Raw genomic sequence first — 20,224 nt, 5'->3', positions numbered from 1 at the left:
CACCTTTACTGTGAGGACATACATTTTTTACTGATCTGCTCTTTTCTCCTACTGTACTCTTGCTTATGCTCTTCACTCTGCTCAAGAAAGCCTCCTAACTACCTCACTGAGTAGTCTCTCATCTCTGATCCAGTTTCCCCCTCCTGAGCTTCAGTAAATTTCTGCCTTCCTATTTTCCTTCAAATTCCTTATGAAAAATAATAATCACTACATCGGGGGCATTCTCTGACTAACCCTATCAGCCACTAATACGTACGTCTACTTATTCCTTAGTTATCTACATGTACCAATTACTTAATCACATTTTACATGGAATGTAGACATACATTCAGTAAATCAGATATATATGAAGCATTACATGTATTCTGTTTATGTAATTTACTGTAGCATGTGTTTCCTCCATTGGGTAAACTATCATGTCTATGGATTATGGACTCTCCCAAGCCTTTAATACAGTGTTACGCACAGAATAAGCCACAATACTACTAATTGACTGACCCTGTAAGATGTTGCATAAGACAACAGCCAAGTCTACAAGGGGGAAAAAGAAAACCTTTGCTTACTTCCACTCCAAATTCCCAGTCCCAGTCAAACCTAAGGGGTGGGAATATTTTGAATGCTGGAAGCCACTGGCTGGAACCCAGCGAGGAGACCATTTTACCCTAAACAATTATATTCTTGAGTTTGCTTCTTCAATCAATAGTATTTATTGAGCACTTTCTCTGCACAGAATGGTCTGGGAACTGCCTGATTAATACTTCATGCCTCCAATCTCCCCTTCCCTCTTAGAAGAGGAAATGTTACGAAAGTTGAATCAAATTGGTTTTATACTTAAAACATTTGGAGCTGCATCTTTGTTGTTGCACTGAAATTCTATAGCTAAAGATTACTTAGATTAAGTAGAGGTAAAAGCTAATGTATTGATCACTTTTCAAATTAAACTCAGCTGGAGAGTAGGGGAGTCAGGAGTGGGGGTGGGGCGCCAGAGTTATGGTCCTTGGAAATGAGAAAAGTGGGTTAAAAGAGGATTTGCGTTTTAGAGGATGACCCTTCCTTCTGGTGCTTCACCCTTCTTCTGCCCTAAGGACCTTTAAATGATCTTCAGCTTCTTCTCTCCCCTTCTTCAGTCCTTCACCTTCTTCCCCCGCATCCTGTGCCTTAAGTTTGACTGCCTCCACTTAGCAGGCTAGACACTTCCTAAACCGCCAGACCACCGGACAGCACTTCTAGGAGACAGCCTTCTCAGGACTGGTCACATTCTATATCCATCATTAAGGGCGGTCAGAGATGCTGCTTCTCAACCCTTACTCCCCCCGTACCCTCCCAAATTCCTTCTGGAAATGCTCATCACACCAGATCAATTCTAAATATCTTTAGGAGCAATCTCATCCTGCCTGTGCCCATGAAAGAGAGAGAAGGAAGATCGTTGAGATCCATCCAAAATAATCCCCCAGGTAACCTGGCTGGACTGGACCCAAATATGAGAACCCAAGGCCATGTTAAGAAACTGCCTTTAATCTCTCAGGGGAGCATTCTCATGTGGGAGGACGTGCCCTCATCTCTGAAGAGTCCCCTTGACGCTCTCCCTACAGGAGAATCCTTTCTTTTGTTCTGAGCAGATTTGGACCAAGACCAAACATCCCCACTGTAAAAATCTTCTGAAATACGCTTTCACTTTGGAAATTTGGCTTGGTTGCAATCGAATCACAAATGAAAGAGCTCTCACGAACAGCCAATCAATCAATCATACTGACTGAGTGCTGACCACATGCAGAACACTATACTAAGCACGTGGGAGAGTACAATATAACCATTCAACAGACACAGTCTTTTCTCCCATCATTCTTGTCGGGGTCACTCTCACTACCAATATAGATCTTCTCCGATCCAGCCCTTAGTCAAGCAAGGAGTCAATGCATATGGAAAGAGATTAAAGGGGAGAATTCATTTTCTAGGCTATAAACTCACGGTGGGCAGGGGACTCATCTACTAACTCTGTTTAATTGTACGTTCCAAAGTGCTTAGCACCGTACTCAGCACACAGTAAGTACTCAATAAATACAATTGATTGATTTGTTGACTCTAGCACTCAATTTATTTACCCGCTCAGACTATATTTAAACCACCACATTTTATTTTGACAGTGTTGTAAATAAGTGTTGAGAAGTAGCGTTGCTTAGTGGGTAGAGCAGTGCCTTAGGAATTAGAAGGACCTGTGTTCGAATCCTTGCTCCGTCACATTTCTGCTGTGTGACCTTGGGCAAGTCACTTGGCTTCTCTGTCCCTCGTCTGTAAAATGGGGATTAAGACTGGGAGCCCGGTGAGAGACAGGGACCGTGTCCAACCTGTTTACTCTGTTCCCACCCCAACACATAGAACAGTTCCTGGCACATAGTAAGTGCTTAAATACCATTAAAAAAGAAAAATTCCAGAAAATAAGCTTCATGAGGGCAGGGTCGTTGTCTATCCACCACACGGTACTCGCTTGAGCATGTAGTACAGTGTTCTGTACACAGTAAATGATCAATATATTTGATAGATTGATTAATAGTTACTTTTGTCTGTCTTCCCCATTAGAATATAAGCTCCTGAAGGGAATATTCCACTTGCTTAATTTGTACTTCCTAAGCATGTAATACAGTGCACCATACCAAGTAAGTGCTCAATAAATGCTACTACTACTACTAACATAAATAAATGTCAAAATAATCCAGCTACAAGTGATGGTTATTCCCACTATAGATATATAAACGGGGTTGAATGGCGAGACCAGATCTTTTTCAGTCAGGTGGTAAAATTGATCTCAAGCCTTTTCCTTGAGAGTTTTCATAATATGAAAAGTCTCATAAATTTAGGCAATTGAAATGTCAAAAGTGCTTACTGTTTTCTGAGTTTACAGGCATTTGGGACATACAGTGCAAAGAGATGCATCATGATGGAATGAAATTTGAAAATGCTAAGGCTCTTTTTTTGCCATATAATGAGAAAAATGTTTACACTTCTAAATGGGGCTGTTTACGCCCTATTTTTAAATACAACAAATTGGGTATGATGAGCGTGGCTGCCTCTGCGTATCTCATTAGGAAAAACCCAACCCAGTTCACTATCTTCCATCTTCATAAGGGCACAGAATTCTTGCTCTTGGTAATGATTTGGAATAAAAGTTTTGGAGTGTATCGTACTGATCCGGAGTGAAAATTGCCAAGGGTGGGGCAAATGCTATGGAATTGTACTTGTCAGAACAACTGCAGCATAGTCAACTTTCTCTTCTCTTAGTACTTCAATCTTCTCCATCACGTGCAAAGTAAATGTATTGGGATTCTCTGTTTGGTCTTATGATTCAGGGCCCCCACATTCATTTGGGCTGGCTGAAGCGGTTGTGTTCTTCTTCAAGTCTGTATTCATGAAGAAGAAGCGTGATGCAGTGGAAAGAGCACAGGCTTTGGAGTCAGGGCTCATGAGTTCGAATCCCAGCTCTGCCACTCGTCAGCTGTGTGACTGTGGGCAAGTCACTTCACTTCTCTGGGCCTCAGTTCCCTCATCTGTAAAATGGGGATTAAGACTGTGAGCCCCACGTGGGACAACCTGATTCCCCTGTGTCTACCCCAGCGCTTAGAACAGTGCTCTGCACATAGTAAGCGCTTAACAAATACCAACATTATTATTATTATTATGACAAGTTGGAAGCTTTTTTTTTTTTTGAATACTTTCTGCCTAAATTCTCATTGAGGCATTTCTGCAGGATTCTGAAAAGAGGAATTACAAACGTTCTAGGTCTTTCCCTTTGGTTGGTATGCAAATGTGTTCCTTTGCCGTGGTCATTCAGAGTGATAAATAGAAAGCACATTGGGGAAGGAGATCCCTGCTACTTTCTAGCATTTCTCTCTTATCAAAATCAAAAGCCCAAGAGTTCTAAAGCCAGGTTTTGTATGTAACTCTCAGGTTTTACAAATCCTTTAGATGAATTCCTTTCCAAGGAGTTTAAAAATTGATGGTGGGCGAGTGTGTGTGTGTGTGGTGGGGGGGGGGGGGGTGTGTACATACACACACCACTACATTTAATGATCCATGTGACTCCTTAAAGCAATTTTGATTTTTTGGCACAATTTGGTCATGTAGGCATTTAAAGTGTGATTACAGTGTTTTGGATGACATTAACCATTTTCAATAACATGTCAAAGAACTAATCAAATACACCTAATGAGAAGTCACATGTTGAAGTTATATATATGTCTATGCATATACATAATTTCACACACACACACACACACATTTATTTGCTATTGTTTTAATGAGATATTCATCCCCTTGATTCTATTTATTGCTATTGTTCTTGTCTGTCCATCTCCCCCGATTAGACTGTGAGCCCGTCAAAGGGCAGGGACTATCTCTATCTGTTACCGATTTGTACATTCCAAGTGCTTAGTACAGTGCTCTGCACACAGTAAGCGCTCAATAAATACTATCGAATGAATGAATAGACATAATAAACACTTAGCTCAGACAAAGCAGGAATTGACTACATGGCTAGTACAGAGCACTTCTACTAATGAATAAGCAGAATGGGTTAAAACATTATTCGGAAACAAGATTACATGCTTTAGAAAGGAATTCAATAATGCCCAGGTGGAAGATACCCTCAGGACAATCCAGTCATACAATCCTAGTTCTTTTGCCCTGTGGTTATCTCCCAGATGGTTTTCTAAGCAATGTGAGTCTCACTGCTTGTTTTGCACTGTTGGAGGACCTGCTTCTGAGGTAGTCACTCTATTCCACGAATAGAGGCTGCTCTGTCTCTTCACAGGATTAGGAATTTATTTCCCCTGCTATGATTGTGATAAACCTACGGTAGGTACCTGAGGTACGCATTTTGAAGGAGAAGGATGAGAAAATGAAGGCAGAGCTAGGGGAAGACAGTGACTACTGAACCTAGAAACTTTGTGGGGCTCAGGAATGGTCTGTGCCCACTTCATGGGCGATGAAGATTATGACTGAGAATACAATTCTTTTCCCAGCCCAGCTACCTTTTGGACCATTAGGGTCTGGTACAAGAGACACAGTCCAGAAAATGATCCCCTGTGAACCATCATGTGACCTGCCGTCAGACTCAATCATCATTTTAAGTAATAGACTCAATCACCATTTTAAGTAATACACCATTTTCAGGGACTCCAGAATGTAAGCGTACTGAGTTTCACACTCTAGACCACTGAGCCACCGAAGCATGGGCTTCCATGACCAAGAAGAAGAGGAATCAAACATGGGTGGCTTCTTCATTTTCAGATCCTCATCATGAGTTGGCAGAGGCCCCAGTTTCCTATTCAATATGGTGACCCACGTTTCTTGCAGAGAGCCAAGGCGAGCCATTTCTGACTGCCATTGGCCTCTAACACTGATGGGAAGGAAGAGGCCGGTGGTGGTCAGAAACAGCTATCCTCGCATGACCTCAGGAACTAGGACAGGTCCAAGAAGATCAGTACGCAAGCAATTTCATACCCATCCTGTCGATTTATCATCTCTCAATACAAATGAATTCAAAATCAACTTAACGATACACAACTTAACAATACACTTGCATGCTATCGGAACATCTCCAAAGTTTACCCATACTAAAGTTTTCAACTCCCTCCAAAAGTCCCAGTCAGTGAAGGACCAACCAGACCTTCAGCCCTACCTTTTCTGACCTTCGACCCAGACTTCAGTAAAACGTAGCTCCTCCTCTCACCCCACAGACGGAGTTACCACTATCCGGTGCCTTCCGAGTCTTCTCGAATCTTCACACGCCAACCAGATGAACGGGCGTGACCTGTGCTCGATGAGGGTTGTGCGTCGCACACAAATGAATGGATGCCATCTCAAGACTAGGCTGAGTATTTGCAAATGAAATGTCAGTGATGCCCATTACCAAGTGAGAACGCAATTAGAGACACTCGCTAAGAACTGTGAAAGCACAGTCTTCCGTGACAGCATGCCCTTTCCACACATTTAAATTCCAGGGGAAGAACTTGTTTATATGCCAGCTAATTCCTGCAAAACAGAAACAACCACACGCTCATCCACGGCCTTAGGATGTGATGCGGCCGACACTGCCTTCGGTGAAGGTTAGCAAAATGTTATCGTTTGATATCCACTGCAAACATTCTTATGACCTCAAGATCGAGAGACTGAGGAGAACTCGGAGACTAGGAAAAAACGCTTGAAAAAAATCAGCCAGATAATGTCAGCTCTCTCTCCTTCTGCAGGCCTGAAATTAGATCATTTATTACGAGAGGGGGGTCGCCCTTTGACCTCTTTTGGACACAGGCAACTCGATCCTGTCTAGTCATAAAGCCAAAAGGAAAATAAGCTTCTCCACCCCCACCCTATTGTTGCGGCGATCCTAGTAACAGGACACCAGACCTCTAGCGTTCAGCACCGCAGGAATGGGGCTGCGGGTGGGCGGAGAAGAATTGAATAAATATTTGAGCGGGACTTGAAACGACTTACCTATTTCTCATGATAACTTTGCGGGACTCCACTCCACTGGTGTAGAAAGCTAGATAATTTCCAAGAACATCTCTCACCACGATAGTCTGAAGTTGGGGCTCTCTTAATATTCGATACGATATCATGCATCTATCAAGTCTACGGTATGATATGCCACGCATTACTTACAAACGTTAACACTAATCGGTTTTAAATTGATTCCCAACTTTATATCTTCTGTATGGGTGCGTGGAAGCAGGCATCCAACTCAAACAGTAAAACTAATCAACCATTTGACTGTGAAAAATAAACAGTGAACGATTCGAGTGGGGATGGGGAGACAGATAAAAGCTGCCTGTCTTAATTGTTTATAAACTGTTGTTGAGAAACAGACCAAATCCTCCCTTTGCCCAAATTATGTCATTTTCTCTGTTTATGCACTCTCTCCACTGTTGGGCGAAACAGATAACGACAATAATAGTTTAATTGCAACTTGCGACTCAAGGGGATAAACGCGCCCGCTCGTTCTTTAACCAGGGGTTACAATTACTTTCAAACACGGGGTGGGGAGGGAAACACATCTGCAAGTGGTTCTTACTCTGTGGGGAAAGCAAACAGCCGCCAGCTGGAACGTAAACAGAGCCAGGGAAGGAGAGCAGCCGGCCGGGCTGAGTGGAGCAGCGGAACGGGGGGCGTGAGGTCGAGTCAAACGGGTGGCCAAGTCTAAGAGGGCAGGGGAGGTGAAAGTTTCCCTGGACTAGATCCTGAGGGGCTCTGCCTTGGAGGAGAGGGACCTGACTTGGCCAGGCCCATGGCTGGAAACCCAAGCTTTCAGCACAGCCTGGAAGGACAGCGCTTCCAGCCCCAGAGCTCTCAGCCTCGCTTCACCCTTCTACACTTCTGCAAAAATAAAATAAAAAAAAGAAAAACCCTCCAGACCACCCTCCTGGCTCTTTGCTTCCTTCCCGGTTAACCTCTAAGGGGAGGAAGGGCAAATCCACTGCCAGGGGAGGCCTCAGAGCAGAAGGAAGGAATACCCCTTAGCTAGCCCCAGAGGGGGGAGAGGCAGGGGGGCTTCTGAGCCCTTTTACCCCTCGGGATCTCGTTCCTTCATCCAGTCGTGTTTACTGGGGGCAGAGCACTCGACTAAGCGCTTGGGCAAGTACAATACCAGAGAGACAATCTCTGCCCACGGTGAGTTCCGGTTGGCTTTTTCTAGCAGAGAAGCAGCGTGGCTTAGTGAAAAGAGCCCGGGGTTGGGAATCACGGGACTTGGGTTCTAATCCCGGCTCCCCCGTTTGTCCTCTGGGTGACCTCGGGCAAGCCACTTAACTTCTCTGTGCCTCAGTTGCCTCATCTGTAAAATGGGGACTGTGACCTCACATCTATCCAGAGCTTAGGACAGTGCTTGGCACAGAGTAAACGCTTCACAAACACTATTATTATTATTTCCTTTCCTGGAAAAGTCCCTCAGCCGGGTTTAGCTGGCCTCACGGAGACGGGCCGGCTCACCTAAGGCCTCCTCGAACGGAGCTGAGAAAACCGGCGAACCCACCCATGGGGCGGGAGGTAGGCGCAAAAACACCCATAGGGCAGCTCATTTCCCAAAGTGGACCGATCTAGAAAAGAACTAGACTAGAGGAGCATCCCACGGCTCCAGATGTGAGGAGAGTGGCTTCGAATCAAGCCCTGTGAAAATTAGGAGTCGGGGCCAACGTCCGGCGGGAAAATCAGGCCTCGACTAAGCAGGGAGGGAGAGGCCATCAGTCGGTGCCTACCGCTGGCTTAATAACCGCATCTCTTCCTTCCTTCTGGGGTCTCCTTTCTCTCCAGCTTCTCAAAGGTGGAGGGAGGAGTGGGTGGAAGGACCAACGGAGAGCCCTTCGCGGGAAAATCCACCCAACCGTAGGCGGGGCCGTCGGTTCGAAAGGACTCAGGTTCTTCAGGGAGGATGGGACTCTACTTGCAGACTGACTGGAAGGGGAGCAGGCCGTGCCCCCTTGGGGATGCCTGCTGCAGGTCCCTCTCTGCCGGGGATGGGGCAGGTCAGGAGCAACCGAGCCACTGGGCTGGACAGAGCTGGAAAAAGTATCTAGGGAGGTGGGCGGCCCAGGCGGCAGTGGAAACTAGCTCATTCCCTCAGAAGGCTAGCCGTGAGGCAGGCGGGCCCCGGCCCCGGCCCCGGCCCCGGCCCCGGCCCCGGCGAGGGGCGGGCAAGGGAGAGGGGAGGAGGGGCTTCTGGGCAGGTGGGCAGGCTGCCTCCACAGAAGTACTTTAACGCGCTGGGCGGCTCCTCGCCCACCCCCGGCTTCCCTCTCGGCCTCCACCGGGGTCACCTGGGCACCTGGCAGGAGGGGGGCCGGAACCACGTTTTTCCCTTCAGCTCCGGACCCATCGTGCCCAGAGTCCCCGGGGGAGGAGGAAAAGGAGGAAGAAGAGGAGGAGGAGGAGGTGCATTATTCTTCCCCATTCCCTGGGGAGGCCCCAATCTCCCAAGGGTCACCGGCAAGTTCTCGCCCCCGGCCAAGCCCCACCCGAGAGCTCCCCTCCCTCCTGCAGGGCCAGGCATCTTTTAGCGCATCCTCCCGGAGACGTGATCAGGTGGGAGAAACCCATGTGGCAGGCGAAGGGCTGTGAGCTTTCACAGGCTCACGCACACGCACGCACACACACACACACACACACACAAAGGCAGAGGGGGTGGGGGAGGAGGGAGGGATGCTTTGCCACGGTGGGGGTTAGGGATGGGGGGAGCGCGTCGTGGCAGGGGAGGGGGGGCGTTGTGGCAAGGGGGCAGGGCCGTCCTTACCTGCCCCTAGGTTGAAGGATATCCTGGCTTCGGCGAGGTAGGGGGTGTCGCTCTTGGAGCGGACTCTCCGGATGGGCCGCCGGTCTATATCCTCTTCGGATGATGCCGCCATTAATGTGGGAGGAAGGAGCAGGGTCGCCCGGCGTGCTGACAGAGAGAAGGAGATGCACAGAGAGAGAGAGAGGTGGGGGGGAGGGGGGGGAGGAGGAGGAAGAAGAAGAGGAGGAGGGGAGAGGAAGAGGAGAGCATGCATAGGGACCAGGGAGGGGGGAGGGGAGAAGGATGGACAGGGTGGGGGGGGGAGTAGGGAAGGGAGGGAAAAGGGGGGGAGGAAAGAAAAGAGAGAAAGAAACAGAGGGATAAGGAGGAATGGGGGGAGGGAGAGAGAAAGAAAATCCGTTAAGGATCTGTGGACGGGAGCAAAGATCAGGAATCCCCTCCCTCCCATCCGGCTCCCTCCCGCAGTCCCCTGCAAAGGGGCAGGGACCGGTCAGCACCCCAATCTCACCCCGAAAAGGCAAGAGCCGCCAAGGAAAAATTGCCCAGTCAGCAGTGGGAACCACCTCCTCCCTCTACCCACCCACCCACACACTCTCACACGTTCCCACCCCTCTCCAGTGGGCTCGGGACTTTCAAACTAGGGACGGAGGGGAGAGGGGCGGGGCACTTGTAAGGGATTTTGGATGGCTTCCCTAACCCCACTGGGGAGGTGGGGGGGAAAAGGTCATTCTGGTCTGCTTGGGAGGGAAGGAGGTTGCAATCTATTCCCTGTCAATGTCCAACCTGGAATACGTTAGGGTCCTAAAGGGAGAATCCGTCTGCTACCTAGGTGACCTGTTAAAAATTGTGAGCTCATCGTGTGTAGAAACTGCCTCGCTTTATCGCCGCATTGTACTTTCCCAAGCGCTCCGTACGGTGCTCCGCACACTAAGCGAACAATAAATACGATCGAATGAATGGACCAACTACTATTGAATGAGTACTAATGGGATGGCGGGTGTGTGCCATTTTTTTTTTTTCCGGTGGTGGTGGGGAGAGTGACACCAATTAGCCAGGGCCAGATTGGAAGTTGGACTGAGACGTTTTCCACCACAAACCCCTCACGAGAGCCCTTACGTTCAATACGAATGCATTCCGTTCACACCGCGACCCAGATCTATCTTTCCCAGCTCGAACCCACTCTTCCCCAGCCACCGATGGGATTTGAGACCGCTGTCGTCTCTTTTTTTTCCTAATCGTCCAAAAGAAGAACCCCGGGTGATGTCGGGATGCAGATGAGAGCATTGTCTTTCACGCCGCTAGCGAGGGTATGCCGTGAAACTCCGCTCCGCGAGCACGTGTGGCGGCACGGTTTCTCAGGTGGGCCAAGACCCTGCCAAAGGATTTGGGGCCTACCTCTCATCTTTACCCCCAGCCACGTGTGTCGCCTTAAGCTGCGTCTCTTCCTTTCAAACAGGGTATTTTGGGAAAGGTCAGTCAGCCTCCCGAGAAGTCACCTTGACTCCCATTGCGACAAAGCAATGCGGTTTGGTGGAAAGAGCATGGGCCTGGGAGTCGGGATCCAATCTGTATTCCACCACTTGTCTGCTTTAGGACCTTGGTTAAGTCATTCATTCATGCAATAGTATTTATTGAGCGCTTACTGTAGGCAGAGCACTGTATTAAGCGCCTGGAATGGACAATTCGGCGACAGATAGAGGCAATCCCTGCCCATCGACGGGCTTACGGTCAAATCGGGGGAGACGGACAAAAGCGATAGCAATAAATAGAATCGAGGGGTTGGACATCTCATTGACAAAATAAATAGGGTAATAAAGTACTACTCCGTGCCTCAGTGACCTAATCTGTCAAATGGGGATTCTATCCTACTCCTGCCTACTTGGACTCTGAGCCCTGTGTGAGACAGGGTCTCTATCCAATCTGATTATCTTGTATCTACCCTAGAAATCAGTACAGTGCCTGGCACATAAATTCCATTAACAATAGGACAGAAGGGTTATAGGAATTAAACAATGGTGCCTACATCTTCTTATTTTGCTGGTTTCCCTCTACTCTGTTTTAGGCTCTCCAAGGTGAAATTGGATTTCTTTTTCTCTAAATCAAGTTGCCTCAAGGGGAGAGGGAGACTTTCTCTGCAGCATCACAGAGCATCATGGGAGACTCAATATGGAAGGGGAAAAGAAACTGTCAAAACCAACGAGCCCAGTCTGAGTGGGTAGCATTCAAAAATCAAGACATCTGAAATCCAGTCAACTACCCCAGAGAGTTCCAAAATAACGGACATGGAAAACAAATAGGGCCTAAATCATTACATGAGAAATGTTTCCCTCAGGAGGGACTGTCAGTGAAAACTTGTCCACGTTCTCTTCCTCATTCAGAAGAGCTGAGTTATTCTCTCTCCACTTATCTGCCTTCAGAGAAACCAAAACTTCCAGCGGATGATGGGAACCTTGATTTTTCTGCCACTTTCAGGGGGAGGTGATATGATGTTTCTGGTGATAACTGAGAAATGTGCCCTGCATCCTTGCGTTTTATTTCATTACTCACCCAGAGGAAAGGAAAACCTGGTTGACTTTTGTATGGGGGAAGAGAGAAGAACACGAAGAGCAGAAGGATGCTACAAGATGGTCCCGGATGAAGCACGCCAACAGGCTTCCCCAGCGCAGATTGGGCCAGCCGCCCTGTCCCTTTGTGGCAACGCTGCCCCTCTCCCCCCACCTTCCATGACATTTTCTAACCACAATTTACCAGGCCACAGGAGAAAGAGGAGCTGTTTGTGCTCTGAGAGGGACTCCCCTAGGTGCCTTAACTTGCCCCAGGGATCTTGAAGAGAAAAAAAGGGCTCGGTGATAATCCCTCTCACAAAGAGATAAAAGCATTTTCAGAGAAGCAGGCTGATTTCCTCCCTTAACAGCTGCAGAGGGAACCCTTGGGAAGCTAAGGAGGAATGGGTTCAGGGCTCTTCTTTGTTCTTTAGCTCGTGAGTGTAATTGGGAAGGGTCAACGCTATGGGGCTTCACTTTTTTTTTTATGGTATTTGTTAGCAATTACTATGCACCAGGTACTGTTCTAAACTCTGGGGTGTCTACAGGCTAGTCAGGTTGGACATAGTCATGGGGTTCACAGTCTTAATCTCTGTTTTACAGATGAGGTAATGGAGGCACAGAGAGGTTAAATTCCTTGCCCAAGGTCACACAGCGGACATGGGAAGCCAGGACTAGGCTTCAGAAGGACTAAGACTCAGGTCCTTCTGACACCCAGGCCCGTGCTCTATCCACTAGGCAACGCGGCTTTTCATTTGGTTATGAGTACTGGAAAACTGATTATCTCCTATGACAGCTGGGTGCTGTCTTGAGGGAAGGAGGTAGAACCACAGTGGTGCAAAACTATCCATTCCTCTCTTCGAACAGCAGCTGTTTTATTGGTTTTTAGCAAGGCCATTCTTATACCACTTCTGAATATGAGGCTTCTTGGAGAAGACCCATCATCTCATAGGACCCTCCTAATTTTTACATATTTATAATGATTTATAATTATAATGATTCATAATATTTACGATTCATATTATTTTTGATTCATTCATTCAATCATATCTATTGAGCATTTACTGTGTGCAGAGCCCTGTCCTTAGCACTTGGGAAGTACAATTCAGCCACAAATCCTTTAAAACATTCAAAAGCAAATAAGTGGCTTTATTTCCTTCCTGAACTATCTGGAAATGCCTTCCCGGTTCCCTCTTTTAAGAATCTCACTTCCCAATGGCACCTTAAAAGACAACTGCTATAACTGTGACCTCAAATTTTTCTAGTCAGTTCTCTTCTCCGGGGCCTCTGACCTCCATCTTTTTTCCCTTCGATCTGGAATTCTGTCTCACTTGTCCGTAATCGTGGTCCCGTTGGGTCCGTTGGTTTTTTTTTTTAATATAGTCAATCTCAATATTAACTGCGTAGTTGACTGGTGGTGCCTTTTTTCTAACACAATGACAACTCACATTACCCCCTCCATGGGAAACCCGGTTTGTCCACGATCTTTTTTGTCACATCATACAAATCAATCCCTTTAACACTCCTGTATTTATGTTTGTATTAACAGGTCAATCAATGGTATTACATCCTTAAGCGGTTCATATCATAACAATACAGTGCTCTGCACACGGGAAGTGCTCAATAAATACGATTGAAAGAATACCACAGATTGAGCGATTGATAAAGAACCAGATAAAGAGAAGGGTGCTGAGGGGTCTGATGAGGGGTCAGAAACCTGGATTGTCCAATGACTTCTAAGAGCTTTTACTGTGTGTAGAGCACTTGGGAAAGTATAACAGAGTTGGTAGATACGATCCCCTCCCACAAGGAGTTTATCTTTTACAATCTCTACCATTTTATTCAAATATGTCCAATTTTTCTATCTATTCTCTCACTCTAAACCACGGTGTATTCATTAATTTATCTTAGGACCTCTGGCCCTAAGAGCTAATCACTGAAGATCTCGTGTGTACTAAATCACGAGGAGCTGGTTGAAAATATCAGGTGGGCTCTATCACTTTTGCTCACCAGCCATTTCAAAATTACAATTTCTGGGCTCATTTGTTTAGTAAAGGCTGAAGGGGTTCAGAACGCTTCATTAGATACATGCGAATAATAATCAGAGCGAAAGACATGATCCTTGACCTCAAGTTGCTTAAAACTTTAAAGAAGGAGACAGGCGTAGATGCAATGGTTCCAACCCTGTTTTCTCATTCTGCTCTGCTCGTAGCTCTTCATGCTGACTTGGCAGCCAGATTTCTCACACCACCCAAATGGCCAGCCCCTAAACTGAGACATCACATACCCAGCTAGATTGCTTTGACAGTAAGACCAGTAGAGTAGTGAGAGTAGAAGAATTGGTATAAATTGAACACCCTGGGGTCTGCTTTCTTTCTGCTTCTTCTACTTTCTTGGGCAAGAACAACAGAAGCGCAAGACATGTTCCCTGTCAACAAGGAGTTTATGCTCTACAGGGAGGGGATAGTAGAGAGTTGGAAGGTATAAGACAGTGGGAAGAATGGAACTTCCTAATGGTTTCTATTTTTCTGACAAAAATAATCGGAGCAGTCACCAGGGAGAAGCAATCAGGTCAGGGAATCAGGAGACCTGGGTTCTAATCCACACTCCGCCACTTGCCTTATCTGTAAAATGGGGATTAAATACTTGCTCTCGCTCCCCCTTAGACTATGAACCCAATGTGGAACAGGGACTCTTTCTCGTTTGATCGTATTGCATCTTCCCCACTGTTTCTAGTAGTGCCGGGCATATAGTAAGCAGTTAAATACCACAAATAGCAGCAGTCAGGGAGGGAGATGGTGACAGAATGGAGGCCCTCAGGAGGGACATAAAGGTAGGTCTGTCAAAATCCTATCAAGCTCAAATTTTTCCTTAATTCACTTGGCCTTGAATTGCACCTAAATAGGGCTTAATTTCACAACACCTCTCTTCTAACTAGGTGGGGAGGGCTATCTTGGATTTGGGGATATTCAGGAATAATGAATCCATAGTATGTATTGAGAACTCGTTATGGTGCAGTGCACTGTTCTAAGCCCTTGGGCAAGTAAAATGGAATGCAGGGATGTGATCCTTGTCCTCAAGGAGATTACAATCTAGTGGGGAAGATGCACATTAAAATAAATTGAAAGCTAGGAGGAAGAAGGAAATGGAGATAAGAACATGAGTTAGTGTTTAGGTAATAGTGTATATAAGTACAAAATTGCAACAGGAGGTAGCTTAGAATTCAGACACCCGGTTTGCTAAAATCTTTTATCAGCATTCCTCCTGATAGATTTAGGCATTTATCTATATTTATCTTCCCATTTCACTTGTCACTGATCAGTTAGAAAATTTTCTAATAGAAAGGAACATTGTTTTGTAAGTATACTGATGAAACCATTCCAAAATAATCTCTCTTGAAAAACAAAGCTTTCCCCCCCCTTTGATTTTTTTAAATTGTTAAAATCAATCTATTTATATTTACCTACTCTATGTCAGCGAGGGACTTTGTCTGATCTTATTGTATCTACCCCAGTTCTGACTACACAGGTTGGCATAGAGTAAGTGCTTAAAAAATACCACAACAACAGTTGTTATTAAGATCATCATTATTGGGTAGCCTTGAGGCAAGGTGATCTCATGGAAAGATTGCTTCTGGGCTAGGCTGGAGGAGTTTTCATCTTTAGTCCCATTTCCCTGAGTGAACCTAGAGAACCTAGAGAGTCTCTTTATATCTCAGTTTTCTTGTCTGTATAATGGGGAGAATGCCTTTCTCTTGCCTCACAAAGAAATGTCGGGAAGATAGATAACTGATGCAAAGGCATTTCGGAAAATACAAGCGACAGATACATACATCGCACTGGGCCAACGGTAGGGTTCCTCATGGGAGTCTCTGTCCTCACCCTTCTTCTTATTACCACTAAAATCATTATAAAATGTCCATGGGTTCAGTTTTGAAATGGAAGGGCTCAGATAGTCCCTTATTAGGTAACATATCATTTGTAGCAAACACAAATAAACAGGCGAGGCACACTGCCTATTCTCATTCTCTCAAATGCTAGAGAATTCAGTCTTGAAATTCAACTGGTCGACTTCTCAACGTGTAATAAAATATATAATGCACCAGCAAGATACAGTTTTAAAACAGTCAAAAGAAGATGCAGGGAGAGAAAAATACCTCAGAGACTGAGGGGACAAAAGTAGAGCATTCATTTCAGATTCAGGATTTGTTTGTAATTCTATTTTCTCTAATGCACCATCTGTCTGCCATATTGCCATGATCAGACTATATGCAATAAAGCCCTGACAGTTCATTCACCTTGGATTTAGCCCTGCTTCTTGCCCTTGAAATTTTAATATTGGGCGCTTTATAGCCCCCCCCCACTAGACTAGACTAGACTACACTAGACTAGAGAAGCAGCGTGGCTCAGTGGAAAGAGGCCGGGCTTGGGAGCCAGAGGTATGTGTTCCAATCCCGCCTCTGCCACTTAGCTGTGTGACTGTGGGCAAGTCACTTAACTTCTCTGTGCCTCAGTTCTCTCATCTGTAAAATGGGGATTAACTGGGAGCCTCATGTGGGACAACCTGATTATCCTGTATCTGTATCCTGTATCTATCCCAGCACTTAGAACAGTGCTCTGCATATAGTAAGCGCTTAACAGATACCAACATTATCATTATTATTATTAGACTATAAGCTCCTTGAGGGCAGAGCTCGGGTCTACCAATTTTTTCGTATTGTGTTCTCCCAAGCATAACTGGCCTTCACACAGTAAGTACTCAATAAATACCACTGATTGCTCGCTTGCTTGACTGATTGGCATAGCAAAATTTTTCTTTTTTCCCCCAGGCTCTCCCCGATCATTTCCTATGTACCACATACTACCTTTATGTACTGCACGTTTATTTTCCACTGTAAGCTCTTTGACTGCAGGGATAATGTCTACCAGCTGTATTATACTCTCCCAAGTGTTTAACATAGTGTTCTGCCCAAGATTAGCCCTTAAGAAATACCATTATTTTTAATCAATGGTTTTTACTGAGTGCTTTCTTTGTGCAGAACACTGTACTGTACGCTTGGGAGAATACAATACAACAAAATTAGCAGAGATATTCCCTGCCCATAGTAAGCTTGCAGGTCAGAGAACAAACGTACGGTCTAGAGGTGTAATGGATAAACATGGCTAAAATTGTTAATAACAGTAACGGTGTTTATCAAGCACAATGCACTGGACTGAGACGCTCAGCCAAAGTACGAGACATGTTTCCTGTACACAAGGAGCTTATAAACATATATATTTGCATAAATAAATATATAACATTATTCTGAGTAGAATTTATTTGCCTTCAGGTCACCGCCTCCAAGAGGTCTGAACTGACTCAGAGGAAGTTGCAGGGCACCAACTGGCAGGGAGAACTGGAAGCGACATGGCCTCGAGGATAGAGCCCAGGCCTGGGAGTCAGAAGGACCTGGATTTTAATCCTAGCTCTGCCACTTACCTGCTTTTGTGACCTTGGGCAAGTCACTTAACTTTTCTGGGCCTCAGTGACCTCATCTGTAAAATGGGGATTAAGACTGTGAGCCCCATGTGGGACATGGATTGTGCCCAACCTGATTGTCTTGTATGTATCCTAGAGCTCAGAACAGTGCCTGGCATGTAGTAAGCGCTTAACAAATGCCATTTTTTTTTAAAAGGGGGAACTGGAATGGAAGCAGAATGGTGGAGGAAGAGCAGTGGGGAAGAAGAGGAGGGAGAAACTGTAGAGGCAGGAGTCTGGGGAGTCGTCAGGATGACCGTCAAAGAGAACAGAGGCAGAACCAGACTCCGAGGTGTCTGTCTAGCTGCGGAGGGAGCAGGGAAAGGAGCGCTAATGGGGAGAGTGACAGGCAGAAGAGCAAAAGAGAGAAGCAGTGGGGCACAGTGGAAAGAGCCCGGGCTTGGAGGTCAGAGTTCATGGATTCGAATCCCAGCTCCGCCGTTTGCCAGCTGTGTGACTTTGGGTAAGTCACGTAACTTCTCTGTGCCTCAGTGACCTCATCTGTAAAATGGGGATGAAAACTGTGAGCCCCACGTGGGACAACCTGATCACCTTGTATCCCCCAGCGCTTAGAACAGTGCTCTGCACATAGTAAGCGCTTAACAAATACCAACATTATTATTAAAAGTAGGAGAGGGAGAGAGGCCGGGCCACTCAGGTCATTCTGCGTATTTCTGTTGGTATAACTGTATATGTAAAGCAGCATTAGTACTTGGAAAAAGCATGGGCCCGAGAGTCAGAGGAACTGGTTTCAAATCCCAGTTCTGCCACTTGCCTGTTGTGTGTGACCTGGGACAAGTCACTTAACTTGCCTGGATCTCAGTTTCCTCCTCTATAAAATAAGGATGAAATACCTGCTCTCCCTCCTCTAGACTCTGAGCCCAGTGAGAGAGGGGGACCGTGCCCAACCTGATTATTTTGTTGTACAGAGCTTGGCACATAGTAAATGCTTAACAAATGCCATTCCACTTACACACACACACATTTTAGAGACGATATAAGATGCAGGGTTAGGTTTGGAAAACCCACTCCAGTTTTGATGTTTTGATCCCTGCCTTGCTTATCTGACCCGGAGATTAAGTTATGCCATGTCAAGCAGCTTCTCTTTTCGCATGTCACCTAGCGGATCTAATTGCCAAACAGTGCAGAATCAACTAAGTGTAATAGAAGATCTCCCAGAAACAAAATACGATCTATTTTTAACCAGTACACGTTGAATCTTTTTTGTTCCTCCTGGTTCAGCACAGGATTCTGTAAACTGATCAGACCATACAAAGATGCCTTTTTTCTAGTTTTCTTGAGCCTGCCTTGCCAGATAATTTGGATGTTTATAAAAATAGGCCAGTTGTTGAAATATTGTGGGTAATTTCCAGTACTTAGCTTATATAAACATTTCAAATGCACTACAAACCCCAGTTCTACACCGCCGGAGTATCGACTTGTCAAGAAAGCATCTCGTAAACACAGTGACAAATATTGTCCTTCAGGAGCAATTGGGCTGATTTCACATGGGTTTGTTCACATATAAAGAACATCCTAAATGCTATTAGAGAAAAGACAAAAATTAATGCAATAGAGCAGCCTAAGTTCACAGAGAGAAAATAATTGTAGGGGCTAAAATGTTTATGCAATTCTTAGTGTAGTTTTTAGATCTGTTCACTATTATTGCTATTGTAATTATTTAAATTTATACTTTTTCCTGAGAAGTCCGTATAATATTTTTCTTCACAAATTTTGATCGATTAACTTTTCAGGCAACACAATGTCTCCATGGATTAGAGCTGAACTAGTATTATTTTTTCCATAATCCACATTTTGAAATCTTGAGTTGGTCAGGGCTTCGGTCCAGGTTCCAAAGTGAGTCAGCCTTAATTTCTCCATCTTTCAACTCCAAATTCAATGCTGGAGCTACCAGATTATTCTGCCTCCACCTACCCAACACAGGAGAGATCTCCTCTTCTTTCCATGGCAAAGGGCCTCTCCCTACTATTTTCCAAAGGGAATCATGGGCAACACCACTATTTAGCACTTGAACATATTTACGAAGACATGGAAATATTCCCCAGTATGTTGTAGGATTATTTAAATTTTGACATGCACCTTCTTAATAGAAGCAACCCTAAATTGACTTGAAAATCGTGCTTCAACTATATATCGTGTCTTCCCACCATTTTCAACTCTATGAAATGTTGATCCCTTAAAACTGTGGAATTTACAGGCCCAATCACATGTGAACGTACCTATGCATATGGAACCCTTAGTTAAAAAATAATTCCCCACCCAGGCGCCACAGCTCGGCCTAGTTCGTTCTGTTGATTTTAATGCTAATTTTGTTGCATCGTACTCTCACAAGTGCTTAGTACAGTGCTCTGTACATAGTAAGCGCTCAGTATGGTTGACTGATTGATAGTGGATAGAGCACAGGCCTGAACATCAGAGGACCAATCACAGCTCTACATGACCTGCTGCATGACCTCGGGCAAGTCGCTTGACTTTTCTGTGCCTCAGTTACCCCGTCTGTCAAATGGGGATTCAATATCCTCTCTCTTAGACCGTGACCTCCATTTGGGCCAAGGACTGTGTCTGACCCGATTATCCTGCATATGTTCCAGAGCTTAGTACTGTGCTTGGCAATATAATAAGCACTTAAATACTACAATTACATGCAGTGTGGATTCAAAATTAAAGTAAAATCATGAGTCAGATCACCCAACTCCCAAGAAATATGTTTAGACAACTCTTTGAAAGGAGGAACAGCAATCGACTTTGTACTTTCCAAGCGCTTAGTACAGTGCTCTGCACACAGTAAGCGCTCAATAAATACGACTGAATGATTCAAAGTGTAATTTCTCAAGTCACTGTATTTTCCTTCCCAGCTGATATCCGGACC

The 20,224-nt window shown here is 45.5% G+C and overlaps 1 protein-coding gene and 1 non-coding gene across 5 annotated transcripts in view; both read right to left on the bottom strand.

Moving 5' to 3' along the window:
* Nucleotides 1-20,224, bottom strand: part of PHACTR1 (phosphatase and actin regulator 1) — a 326,807-nt gene that overhangs the window by 294,148 nt on the left and 12,435 nt on the right. For all 4 annotated transcript variants that reach the window (XM_029053011.2, XM_029053012.2, XM_029053015.2 and 1 more), the window contains one exon: nucleotides 9,275-9,421. In XM_029053011.2, the coding sequence (XP_028908844.1) occupies nucleotides 9,275-9,421 (147 nt within the window). The remainder of the gene's footprint in view (nucleotides 1-9,274; nucleotides 9,422-20,224) is intronic.
* On the bottom strand, nucleotides 5,349-5,448 carry MIR1401 (microRNA mir-1401). Its single transcript, NR_034869.1, has one exon. It is a non-coding gene; the product is annotated as a microRNA mir-1401 (primary transcript).

The sequence above is a fragment of the Ornithorhynchus anatinus genome, chromosome X2, assembly GCF_004115215.2.
Source record: "Ornithorhynchus anatinus isolate Pmale09 chromosome X2, mOrnAna1.pri.v4, whole genome shotgun sequence".
NCBI lineage: Eukaryota > Metazoa > Chordata > Mammalia > Monotremata > Ornithorhynchidae > Ornithorhynchus > Ornithorhynchus anatinus.
Note: the sequence above shows the minus strand (reverse complement) of the source record. Positions and strands in the feature narration are given on the sequence as shown.